The 12,961-nt window shown below is 40.6% G+C and overlaps 2 protein-coding genes across 4 annotated transcripts; both read left to right on the forward strand.

Moving 5' to 3' along the window:
• Positions 1-44: 44 nt before the first annotated feature.
• Positions 45-6,406, forward strand: RB195_003811 (uncharacterized protein; the record flags this gene model as incomplete). Of its 2 annotated transcripts, XM_064201622.1 has the most annotated exons (26): positions 45-66; positions 374-428; positions 508-756; positions 819-933; positions 989-1,150; positions 1,210-1,281; positions 1,483-1,566; positions 1,976-2,056; positions 2,381-2,446; positions 2,503-2,664; positions 2,719-2,886; positions 3,164-3,271; positions 3,334-3,447; positions 3,499-3,636; positions 3,699-3,800; positions 3,871-4,047; positions 4,106-4,195; positions 4,262-4,399; positions 4,465-4,605; positions 5,096-5,209; positions 5,276-5,382; positions 5,469-5,589; positions 5,756-5,839; positions 5,897-6,001; positions 6,072-6,147; positions 6,207-6,406. In XM_064201622.1, the coding sequence occupies 26 exons, from the start codon at positions 45-47 to the stop codon at positions 6,404-6,406; spliced, it is 3,051 nt and encodes a 1,016-aa protein (XP_064057502.1). The 2 variants fall into 2 exon arrangements, with proteins under 2 accessions (XP_064057502.1, XP_064057503.1); XM_064201621.1 differs by lacking the exon at positions 45-66 and having other exon boundaries at positions 374-756.
• A 1,704-nt stretch (positions 6,407-8,110) lies between these two features.
• RB195_003812 (uncharacterized protein) lies at positions 8,111-11,022 on the forward strand (the record flags this gene model as incomplete). Of its 2 annotated transcripts, none has more annotated exons than XM_064201624.1 (6): positions 8,111-8,260; positions 8,312-8,401; positions 9,313-9,443; positions 9,550-9,729; positions 10,784-10,861; positions 11,001-11,022. In XM_064201624.1, the coding sequence occupies 6 exons, from the start codon at positions 8,111-8,113 to the stop codon at positions 11,020-11,022; spliced, it is 651 nt and encodes a 216-aa protein (XP_064057504.1). The 2 variants fall into 2 exon arrangements, with proteins under 2 accessions (XP_064057504.1, XP_064057505.1); XM_064201623.1 differs by having other exon boundaries at positions 8,169-8,240.
• Between the last annotated feature and the right edge of the window lie 1,939 nt (positions 11,023-12,961).

A 12,961-nucleotide genomic window follows, 5' to 3' on the forward strand; every position in this document is an offset into this window, starting at 1 on the left:
CTGTGATCGACAAGGAATTGCGCCCTACGATCCTCCGAGGCTCAATGTTAATGTTTCCGTTAGTTGGTAGGTCGTAGCTGAGATTATGGCATCATGGACAATTTTCGAACTGTTGTCTAGTTCTTTTCTAGTCATTTTGTGGCGATCCTTTCCTGTTCTTTGCTCAATTTTCTTGACCTTCAGCTAACAATTTCTCACGCAATCTATTGCAAATTATGTTTCGAACTAATCTTTAAGTGGCGGGACGTTTGCTCTTGGATTGCAACAATTCGCTTCGGTAGCCTTTTTCCTTGGCTGGAAGAAAGCACTGAATTTTCTTCTATTTGTACGGCTTCGATTTCTGCGTAACATTACCACCGTTTTTCTGCTTTAGATGTCTACTTCAACTGCCCTGAACGGAGAGAAACGAAGTACATCGGCTCTGGAAAGTCCATCGACTATGAAACAAGGCAATCCGCCAACTGAATCGTACGGTCCACCAAAACGTAATAAGGATTCTTCGCGGAGAGAAAAAGGCATTGAATCTGAGCTGGAGAGCTCACCAAAGTCCTACACAGTTAAGGAGAAAGAAAATGGGAGAAGCCATATTCCGGAAGGGGGAAGTGGTCCTAAGAAGAAATTTCGACAAAAGAGCAGTGGTGATTTAGAACAGCACAAAAGTTTTGAGTCAAAAGCTAACACAACTTCTTTCCGTAAGGAAGATGCAACTGCGAGTTGTATCAACGGTCGACAGCTAGAAACAAATAGCTTAAATGTGTACGTTTAACGAATTCTGAATTTCTTTATAGGTGTTGCATTCTGCAATTTTGTCTTTGCAGGATGGCAGGAAAACAAAATGCGTCAACTCAAAAAAGTCGCAAAATTACAGTTTTCAAACCGCATTTGAGCGAAACTGAAGTCCAGCTAGGCTTAAAGAGTGGCGCTCTTTTAAAGGTGTTCTTTTTCTTATATTCTTCTTTCAAGTATTCGATATCATCTGTCTGTTAAGGGTGTAATACGAATAAATCAGCGAAAATATGAGGAAGCATTCATAAATAATCCCGACGGGACAGATCATGCTGACATCGCTATTTTGGGAATGCCTGATAGAAACCGGGCTTTACACGGCGATGTTGTAGCCGTTCGTTTAAAACCTCGAGCATCTTGGGTTGTAAGTTCTCTTCTCATTTCCGTTTACATTGCAGATTTTTTTTAAAATGTTTTCTTAAGGTGAATGAGGAGCAGTACAAAGCCTGGAAGAGAGAATCTTGCTTAGAAAAAACGGGCTATCTCAGCACCGAGGTTAGTCCCTTGTTAGCTCGAACTCTGTGTGTGGAACAGTGAGCTGTGGAATCTTTTTTTTTTTCGTTTTGCAACGGCTGTTGGTGGCCGTTGCAATAAGAAAACATGTATGCATCAATAATCACGGTTCCTTAGACTAAAAACCTTGTTCGAATTGGTTTGCTAAAACAAGATCCCTTTCCTAATTATATTTTATTTTAGGAGACGACGACTGTGTCCATACTGCTGGATGACGTGATTTCCGCGGTCATACGACTGGAGTCACCGGTCGCTCCTGCAACAAGTGTAATACTCCTTAATTATTCTTTAACTATAAAGAGATGAAGTGAAATTCCTTCTATGAAGACGAAATGAAGAGAGAAGTAAAAGGTCTGAGGTTGAAAGATGTGCGTTTTCTGGATGTTGGGACAGTCATTAAATGTTCCGTCTGTCCTTCGAAATTGCCCACATTATTCTCTTAAGGAGACTCCTCATGGTGGCAAACGTTGTGATATAAGTTTCAATCACAGCGATGCTGTCATAGGAGACATAAATGATAGGCAGTGAAGGGCAATATGGTATATTTGAACATTCAAAATCCACAGTCTTTGACCATCGTGATCACGAAGTTTTCAATCTGATCGTCGTTAAAGCGAAGGAGAAAGATGTGTAGATGAGCCTTACTTAGTTTACATTTATTTCTCTAAGATTTCAGCGAAGCTGCCGGTCCAGAGCGGATGTAGAGGATCCAGAGCTTGATTCCTCGGAAGAAGAAAGAAAATGTACTGAAAAGCAGGTAATTGTTGTCTGTAGCAGTGATGGCAAATCTCGACTTTAAAGAAAAACCATGTTATCTATAATTACGAACTAATTTTCGCCTGTTTGGGTAATGTTTTATTTTTAAGGGCTTTGATATTACGGTAGTGTTCTATATATAATATATGATTATTCTTATGCTTTTTTGTATGTAGTGTAATGTACTGCTGATGATAACATATTCTTCAACTTATCGGCCTTTTCTTAAGGTTTCAGTGTTCATAATGATGAGTGTATTGAAATACAAGACGTATTTTATTGCATGAAGGTGGTGAGCCACTCCGTCTTCACAGTATTATTTTAGGCTGATATGAAGATGAAAACAGTGACTGGTTTCGCGGGCGCAGAACAGTATCCTGTGCAGAATGAGGTAACTGTGGAGCTTTTTCCATGAACTCAACGCTGGAGTTCTTCTACTTTGTTTAGAATGCACAAAATAGTGAAGCAGTAGCAGATGCTGGGAAATCTTCACCTTCAAATGGTGGTAAAGGAAAAACAGCGAAAAGAGGATCTCCCTACCGGGTTTTGTCTCAATTACCACTAGAGGACTGGATGCTGCCGGACTCGTGCTTGCAGAAAACTGCTGAAGTGAAACTTTGTGGTAGTAAGTAAGCTATATATCATTTAAACGCCGGTTCTTAGGTGGTTGGAATTGTCGAAAAGAAGAACTCTCGCTTAGCAACGGGTAAGTTAGAACCTGCATCATCCACTCAACGTCAGTGGGCAAAGTTCTCTCCTACTGACTCGCGCATTCCAAGAATGATGATTGATGCGTCTCAATTACCTAAGGATTTCTTCGACCGCCCTCAGGTACAACCTTCGGGGAAAATGTAGTTGGGAGAGGAGGTACTCAGTGGCGCCCTTATTTTTCGACGCTCTGATTTACTTTTATCTCTTAGTAACATTAGTTTACATGACATGGATCTCCTAATACTTATGCCAATTGTTTAGGGACGCGACTAATTTAATCATTTATTTCGAAAAATAAGGGCGCTACTGAGTGCCACTCCCCAACTACATTTTACTCCAACATTCTTCCATTAGATGTTGTATTTAGTAGCTACCGAAACTGATTTGAAAAATTCAGGATTTCGCTAAATTTTTGTTTGTTGCGAAAATAGCACAGTGGCCAGATGACTCCTTCATGTCCTGTGGGATACTGGAAAAGCAGTTGGGATTGGCTGGTGAAATTGACGTAAGGTCTCACACTTTCATTCTATTTCATTGAAAGTCCAACTTTTTTTTTTGATTGTTTAGGTGGAGACTGAAGGGTTACTAATAACAAACGAGATAGATACTAGGGAGTTTTCTGACGAAGTTTTGGCGTGTTTGCCCTCAGCATCCTCTGCGAGCGGATGGCAGATAGACGAGGTTTCTAAATATTTGCTTGTTTTAGACAATTATTTCAAGGGAATATTTTAGGAAGAACTTGCGAAACGCAGAGATTTACGGGGCGAAATCATCTTCACAATTGATCCGAAAACCGCTCGTGATCTTGACGATGCGCTTTCAATAAATCCGTGTGATGACGTAGACGGGGCTGGTATGCCTGGTTGGGAAGTGAGTGTTCACCATTACTTGTAGTGCTTGCAGTGCTTCGTCATTAACGGCCTGTTTTTTAGATTGGTGTACACATAGCTGACGTCAGTTATTTTGTATACGAGAATACAGCTCTTGATGAGTGGGCTTCACAGCGTGCTAACAGTGTTTACCTAGTCCATGAGGTTGGAAATCTTAGTTTGGTTTTATTAATTCGCCCAATAGGTGAATTGGCAAACAGTGATCATTGTCTAGGTAATCCCCATGTTGCCTCGTGCCCTTTGTGAGGAGTTGTGCAGTCTTAATGCGGGTGTTGATCGATTAACATTCTCTGTTATTTTCAAAATGGACGACAAAGGAAATGTGTACGATGAATGGTTTGGAAGATCCGTAATACGGTCTCGTGTTAAGCTCACATATGAGCATGCTCAGGTTGCATCACCTCACGTGCTTAATTCCTAGGATGCTCCTAGTTAATTTTCTTGTTCAGGACTTCATAGAAAATCCCGAAAAGGTGTTTTCTGATTCTGAAATGCCCGATATTTCGGACGGCACAACTGTGTGTGAGATCAAACAGAAGGTTGGTTTTGATTTTCTCATAGCTTTCTCACGGTTCACCAACCTTCGAAGATTGTTTGCTGTTAAGGTTCTACAATTGCATAAGATAGCAAAGGCACTGCGGGAGAAGCGCAGTCAAAATGGATCGTTGCAGTTGGATCAACCAAAATTGAAGTTTGCCCTAGATGACGAAACTAAGATGCCCATAGGTGTGTCGATTTATCAGGTGCGTCGTAGTTCTGATCTTATGTTTGTATTTTACTTGAAAATTCGCTGTTATTGTTTTTGCAGGCAAAGGATTCCAATAGGCTTGTCGAAGAATTCATGCTTCTTGCTAACATGGCGGTAGCACGGAAAATTGAACGCCACTATAGAAAAACTGCGCTGCTTCGGTTGCACCCTCCACCAAAAGCGAAGATTCTTCGAGAAGCTGTAATGTTTTATCGTTTCTTGGTATTTACGAGATATTTATGATAAAATCGATAGCGAGATGATGATTACAGTAAAAGGTCTGACTGGTGGCTTGTTGGATCGTTCTTCTTATTGGGACGTTCGTAAAGGCGTAGAGCGAACCAATTAAGTTGTCCTAAAACACATACCGTTATTTCGCTACCAAATCCAAGAATTCGTTTGGTGGTTATTTTATAACTGGTGTACATACCTTTTTGATGGACAATAAATAAGTGAGACGACCAATTTCGCCATAAGTGTAATGATCACAACTTATTAATCTGATCGCTATCAGAAGTAGATGAGCATGTATGAGAATATGCATTGTTTTCGTTTCTTTTTTATTATTAGATGTTTTCTATTGTCCCAGGAGCTCATCAAAGAAGCTGCAGAAGCACAGCTACGTCCTTCTTTAAACGTTCTCCTTGCTTAAAATCGTAGCAAAAACCCGTCAGATTTTAGGTTATTTCAGATCAATTTATGCAATAGCATTGGTTTCCCCATCAATGGCACATCTTCACAACAGCTTTCGAGATCTTTGGCAACTTTTCGGGGCAATATGCAACTGCTGAGATCAATCAATCAAGTATGGTAACGCCACAATCGGCTAACATTCACTGTTATTCATATAAGACCTACTATCTTTGTCTAGGTCCTTTCAATGATATTGATGAAAGCCATGGAACTAGCGAGATATTTTTGCACTGGTTCTGTTGCTAGTCAGGATTCTTATCATCACTTCGCGCTAAACGTGCCATTGTGAGTATCAACGTTTGTATGGTGAAAAGTGAAAAGTTGAGTGGAAAGTTGTGTGCAACGTAAATAACTTTGGTTCGTACTTACAGTTACACACATTTCACATCACCGATACGTCGTTATCCGGACATAATTGTCCATCGTCTGTTGGCCGCGTCGCTGAACTACTGCGAACCTTCAGGTCGTAGTGTGGAGGAAATTCAGAAAATTGTTGGTTTCGTTATTTTTTTTCGAGCATCGTGTCGATATAATATTTCTTTTATGATATAGCCTCCAAATTGTATTGCGGAAATCTTTCTGCATGCTGCCTACTCACTTATTTCTTAACGCAAACTTATGGTCCCGTGTTTTACGTTTCTTTCTAGTCAACTTTAAGGCTGAACACTGTAATGACAAAAAGTTAACGGCAAAAAAAGTGAGCGAAGCAAGCGCAGAGACATTTTTTGGTCTTCTCGTTCAGGTTAGAACTCTTCTTTATTTTGCTATCATGGTGGTGAAGTATATTTTTGTTTTTGAGAGGGTTGGGCCAATGGAAGCAAAAGGTGTGGTTGTGAACGTACTTGATGCTGCATTCGATGTCTTGCTCTTCAAATACGGTGTGATCAAACGTGTGTACATTAACGTAAGTTGATCTGCTTTGTGCAAAGTCTAGAAGATATGATACTGATCAAATTCATTTTGCATTTTTCAAGGCGTTGGAAATGAGTCAAGAGCCGTTGTTTCAAGAGTACCCTAATCGACTTACTCTGTACTGGAATAGTGAAAGCGGTGAGAAGCACATTTGGACGGTTTTTTCTTCATGCCTATGCGAATCTTCTGTTTTTCAGGTAAAGTTGTACAAGTAATACAGATGTGCACGGTCGTTGACGTCGTACTCTCCGGCCTCCCAGAACCCACAAAGTTCCAAGCTGTGATAAAGCCTAGATCGAGAGAGGACTCTCCAACACTTATCGAAATGTGGCGAGAGCGTCAAGAACCTGACGATGGGCTTAGCGAATCCAAATTCGATAATCTTCTTCTCGATTAAATTAACCATTTTTCACCTCTTGTAGTAGTTTAGCTTCTTTTTTTAAACTGAATTTCGATTCTCGTCCGCTAAGTTGTCCTTCGGGTTTTCTGAAAATATTGAGCGGCCTTCCCTGCAATTCTACCTCCATCGTGCCTGTAAACTGTTTATATTTTCCTCTGCACATAATGCCTCAAGTTGCTCTAGTCTTCAGATTGTTCTTATGCAAGTGTATTTTTTTGTTAGCAACCAAGATCATTTCCAATCGTGCGCATAAAAGAATGGGTGCTAACAAAAAATGTGAAGAAGTGAAAGATTAGCAAGTACAGTTTCACTCCGGCAGAATGAATTGAAGAAAATGTAACCTTTACACCTCATGCATAGGACTAAGGACAGATTGCATCTAAGCACTATTTGCATATGAACTTTGAGATCTTGTGGACTACCACCACAATCATATAACGGTTTTGTATCGTTACCATTGTGATAAAGTGATATATTGCTAATTATCAGTGTTTCCGTAGCGTATTGCTTGTTGGTGGGTTGCTGGACAAATCCAGATCACATGCAAAAACTGTGAATAGTGAGGAAGATGAATGATGAAAGATTAGTCCTTTAGTCTCACGAGTGAACGCTTTTGTGATGGGAGGGTTTTCATTTTTTATCACTCGGGGACCACTTTTTATGACATCGTAGGTTTTTCTCGAGATTGCGAGAATTATTTTCTATTGAATATCAAATCCGAACTGTCAATGGGAGTGCAATGGACAGACGATTCTTTTCAGCTTCTCAATCGGATAACAGTGAAGGAGAAACATTTGAAGCAGAGGTAACATATAAAATGACAGACACCTAATGAAATAGGGAAGTCAAATGGGTCATTCTGAACTACCTGATTTGAGAGAAATGTCAATATGGAGTTCTACTTTTCAGTTAACGCCCAGGTACAATGGAGCCCATGCTGGACTCATCGTACAGCTGTTTCTGATATGCTCTCACCATAACTCTATCTTACCCGATTATTTCTTGCCTGAGTCATGCGGTTTCTTCCTCGGTTAAAATAAAAGAGATGAAACTTTAGGCAGCACACTTAGAGCCACGTCACATAGAGAGCGTCACGAGTTTTTAAAGTCACTTTCTACTTAATCAAAATCTAGTTCCGGCTACTTACATATCTAACGTTATTTCTCTTGACCAGTTAGGAGCGCACGACCTGTCCGTTCCCAAAAGCACAGATCCTCCCTGCTACCAACAAAAAGCACAAAAGCAACTCCCTGCTACAATCACATTCTATTTGCAACAATTCTGTGCAGATAAATGGTATAATTCGAAACTACGTTTATGACCTCAGTTCCACAAACTTTCAACATTTTGTCGCAAGTTTATGGAGGAAACTTACCAAAACGTGCACAGACGGAGTCCTATCAGTCAGTGCTAGCTATGTCGAAGAGGTCACTCTGGATCATTCATTTTTCCTTCTACGAAAACTCAATCATGTACAAAAAAAACCGACTGGTGAGCGGTTCTGTCCGTAAGACGATTACATCCGCTCCTAGTCATTAAAGGTCCCATCTAGCAAAAAAAAAACTGGTAGTGCTGATTTTCACCATCGGGCGTACCAGTTCCTAGTCCTTCTTTTCTCTTATCATTATCTTACCCCAGCCTTCATCTTACCTCGGCAGCTTCCTCCGTCACCGATGACAACTAGGGCAGTAGACAGTTCCCATGCGTCGAGTCGTTGCGCCCGTTAGTCTGCGTCTCCCACCATCCCGTTGTGCTTCGTATGGCCGCGGCCGCGTCGCCGGTAGTATCGATCCGTGGCGTGGCCACGCAGCAGTCTTCATCCATCCTTCCTGTGGGGCGGTTGCTCCCGTTGTTCGTCTGTTCTTCCCCTCTTTGTCGTAATGAAGGAACTTCTCATTCCAGACAGATCTTCTGCTCGAAATGTCACGCCGAGGTGACTACGAGGCAAAGGTGTACATTGGTGGACTCCCGCACGACGCCACGTCACAAGAGGTGTGTCACACAGTTCTGGAACTGTATCTTTGCACGAAAAGCGACAATCAGAGTGTCTAGCCGGGATTCTAGTGCTTTCTTTTCTTAAGTTCCAATTCTTTGCGGTAGTAGTCGCTCTGAGCAGTGTGATTATGGTAGATGTGGATCGGCCTTTCTTCAAATAGTTGATGGGCTTGACATTAGAAAAACTGCATGTGCTTTGCAAACAACAATGTAGGCACAAGGCAGAGTTCACCGTGTGTGTACACATGCAGGGCACTTACTGTGTAAACGGTGATTTTTAACTGCCTATCAATATTGTTGAATCTGGTACACCTGGCAGTGTACCAGATGCGTCGTTTTGTGAACTTGTTATAACAAAAGGGCATGCAATGAAAGTAAAGTTAAGCACAGCGAGCAAAATTGGAGCTTTTCTCTTCTAATAGGTAGTGTTTTGGACGTGCTGGAAAAGTTCAGAAATTTACATCTTACACCTTTGCTTTCTGTATCGAGTATGTGTAAGTGTCGAGATGAAAGCATGTAGAGAAACCTCTTTGGGATATGAAGATTTGAAGAGATACTTACTTTACGCGCTCTTATCTCATCACTACTTGGTGATGCAAAGAAGCTGTGTCGAGTAAAATGCAGCCTTACGCAGTGGTTTCACTACAACTTACGGAAACTACATCCCTTCCCAACAGTGTAAAGAATAGAACATAGAAGATTCCTCTGAATTGAAAATGAATTCAAAATTTTGATAACAATCTATCGATATTTATTCTTCTTTAGGTCTAGTTCGACTGGACTTAGCATTAACCTTCGATCAAATTGTTCAAAATCAATTGTTTCTCTATTGCCTGATAAGCTTCATGTCCTTTAATTCTGTGGATAAGTGATGTCAACAAATAATACGACGTAAAAAATCAGTTCAGATCGAAGATGCATTCCACCGCTTTGGCCGAATTCGGAAAGTGTGGGTTGCTCGCCGTCCTCCTGGTTTTGCGTTTGTGGAATTTGAAGACACTAGAGATGCAGAGGATGCAGTAAAATCTCTTGACGGAGCGTAAGTTTGCACTAATGATTTTCCACATTGTCATTTCGATTAATAAATATTGATGACGACAACAAATTGAAGTCGAAGTCAATAGTTGATTATGTGTTTGTTTCAGGCGGATCTGTGGAGTGCGAGCTCGTGTTGAATTGTCACATGGAAAACGTCGTAATGGTGCTGGTGGAGGTGGGGGTGGAGGTCGTGGGTATGGCGGTGGATATGGTGGTGGTGGTGGAGGCGGCGGCGGCGGTGGTGGTGGTGGATACGGAGGAGGAGGCTATGGGGGCCGCAGATCAAGGTAAGAGAGGCTGAGTTGTTTAATTGTTAGGTCGTAATGCGCAAACAATAAAATATGTGTAGATGCGCTAGTAGCAGTGGAAAACGTTTGGTGTAATGCGTCGTGTACTACAGTGGACTGCTCCGCTTAGGAAACAGTTTTTGCTACAATTGAACAAATTGTGCGTAAAACTTTTGGGGGGCTACGTTCACTGGCTCAGAATGACAGGTTTAAATAGAAGCCCAATGGGATGATTTTCCACTAGTTGTAATACGTTGTAGACAGGTTTACTGAGCTGTACAAAAAAGCGAAATCAAAAATTTAGTTCAACAAATGTGCACCACATTTCCGTACTGTTGTGCACATGGTCGTCAAAATACATCTAAGCAATAAACACTAGATCCACCTTTTTTGCACAACCTTCCGTTTTTATTGAATCTGAGTGCTGTACCAGTTGTTGGTTTCTCTTGAGCCTTGAGTAACCGCGTAAGTTACAAGGTTGTTTCTGTGTAATGCAGTAGCCCTTTGAGTCGAAACTTAGTTGTAGCAGCAAACTCTTCTTTGCGGAGTAACACTGCAGTTTTTGTTTAGCTTGGGATGCGGTAGATGGCTGATTTTGGTTAAAAAAACTAAAATAAATTTAAATGTTTTAGCGTTTGTGACCTACCGGTCTACCGCCATCTACCATCAGTCTTCCCTACTCTCTCTTCTTTCATCGTAACATAATCTGCATCACCTTCATCTACACATCACTACACCCGTGTACATGCGTACCCTGTCCAAACGTCGCTTTCTGCTGTAACTGCGTCACATCACGAAATCCGGCATCATAGAGAAGAGTAGCCAGAAGTATACATCCACCTTGCATCAAACTCTACAATGAGCAAACTACAAATTTTGCTTCACGACAGGTAAAGCTTGGGGATCAAAATGCTTCATGAATGTTTGGATTCTTATTTCGTTGTTTACTTACTAGTAATTCTTTGTTTGTTTTGTTATGTTCCGTTTGTGACATTATCATGAGCTTTCTTCAATATTCCCAAATCTGAAGAGATATCAACTCCTATTTGTTCAGGTCACGTTCTCGTAGCCGTTCTCCACCACGGCGTGGGTCCCGATCTCGTTCCCCGGATGACAGAAGGAGCAACAGCAGGTATATTTAAACACTCCGTCAGAACTCGATTTTCATTAGTTCATTTCGGTATCGGCATAACGATTGAACTAGATCATAGTAGAGTACATTATAACATTATAGAGTTAATTCGATTTCTTTAAAATCGAAATGAATTCAGAAGCCGTAGCCGTTCACCGTGAGGAAACATGGAAGAATGAAAGTGTAAAGCGGAGTGATCTCCTCATTTCTGTCTTTGTGTGAAATGTTCCGTATGTGTATTTATTCTTACTTATCTCACATGTTACCCAATTTAAGAAGGTCGTTATCGTTTAATTGTATTGTCTGCTGACTGAGTTTAACTGTTGAATTGTAGTAAAGCAACAAAATAATAAAGCGTATAATAACATACAATTTGAGCATTATGCAGTAGCAGTATTTCCTTCAGTCATAGCAATCGAATAGGCTATTATTTTTATGGGAACAGAGGATGAAGATGATTATGGAATTATTTTCAGCAGGATTTCGAATAGGTAGTCTTATAAAATACAACTGGGTTTTGAATCCACAATAAGTTTTTGGTTTCAAAACCTGTATGACATGTCCGGTAGGACGTAAATAAAGGGTTTTCTTTTGTGGAGTTGCACAATTAAGAGAAAGTTGTCTGTAAACTCCCACCTTGTCACGGATAGGCGGTGATCAGAACGTAACTGACAGTCCCCTACAGTGTACGTTCAACACAGGTTCATTGTGACATCGACAACTGCAGGATCGACACCTATAGATATAACCCGAAAGCATTCCATGTTGTTGGGAATGAGTCGGGTGCGTAATCGAATCCACTAAGTATCCTTTAGCTAGGGAATTCTGCTAGGTTCATGTGAAGCGGCGGAACATTCATTTCCAAAAGAGTGCCCGTGGCTTAGCTATTCTCAAGAAACATGTGATTTGAGATTTGGGATTGATTTAAATATATAGCATAAAAACAATTGATGTAGTGGTGATGCAATGAACAATCATTCAAGTGGGAATTCTTTGATTATTTGATTTTGATCAAAGTCAGTTACTCCGAATGCTATCTTCAAAGCTAAGTTTCATGTTTGTTACAGTCCTTCATATTCGAAAAGTAGTCGAGATTAGTATATCAAAATTTCAACATGTTCCTCATGAACAGTTGAGAATATGCTGGAAAAATGCTTCTTTTGATGCTGATTGGGAGAATTCTTCATTTGACACTACAAAAATGTGGATAGCACAATGCATGAGCACTTTAGGTGTTTTTTTTTTGAATGGGTATGAAATTCAGTGAAGACGGTTTTGGAATTTTCAGTTCCTAAACATCTGTTCAATTTTTTGAAACTCTATCAATATGGCACCATGGCATGAGATCCAAAGATGTCATCAAACGTTCCAACAACAAGTTCGAGGGGAAAATTTCAGGATTCGGTAAACACGCAGCTTAAATGACATCATTTCATTTTGTCATTGATGGTCATTTCTTTTTTTTTTGTTGAAGCATTAGCGGATACTTGATGAAGCAATTTGCCGATCGATGTCTCCATAGTGATGAACTTTCTTTGCTGGGAAATACTTCCGTCTCACATATTTCTCTTCAGTAATCCCTACACTCCATAAGTATCCTTACAATGCTGCTGCAACGACGATGAGCAGACAGCAACGTGCAGGCGATGATGTTGGAACGGTCCCCGATTTCCGAGAACATACGATAAATAGAGCAGAAGGAGAAAAAAAAAACTCCTTGTTGAGCCAAACATTATGCAAATGATCAAAATCCTACTGAATTGTTCAGATACCCACTCGGCAAAATTTGTGACTTCTTCTTTTCATCCATGTAAAATCACCACTAAATAATTGAGGACGAGTTTAGCGCAGTCGGTATGAAATCCGGCAGTGTCTGCAGGATCAATGGTTTGAAATCAGTCTTGAGCCGAACAAATGTTTCATCCCTCGAGGTCGATGAATTAGTACTGGGTTTGTCCGAGAACGATACCAACACTGACTTGATTCATCGGCTTGCGATCGAACGCCTTTTCGCATCAATTGCGGACTACTACGTGAGAGACTTATAAAAAATTCATCGTAATAATAATTCGAATTTTTCTTATTATGGAAATGACTACT

This window comes from Necator americanus, chromosome IV (genome assembly GCF_031761385.1).
Source record: "Necator americanus strain Aroian chromosome IV, whole genome shotgun sequence".
NCBI classification, from domain to species: Eukaryota; Metazoa; Nematoda; class Chromadorea; order Rhabditida; family Ancylostomatidae; genus Necator; species Necator americanus.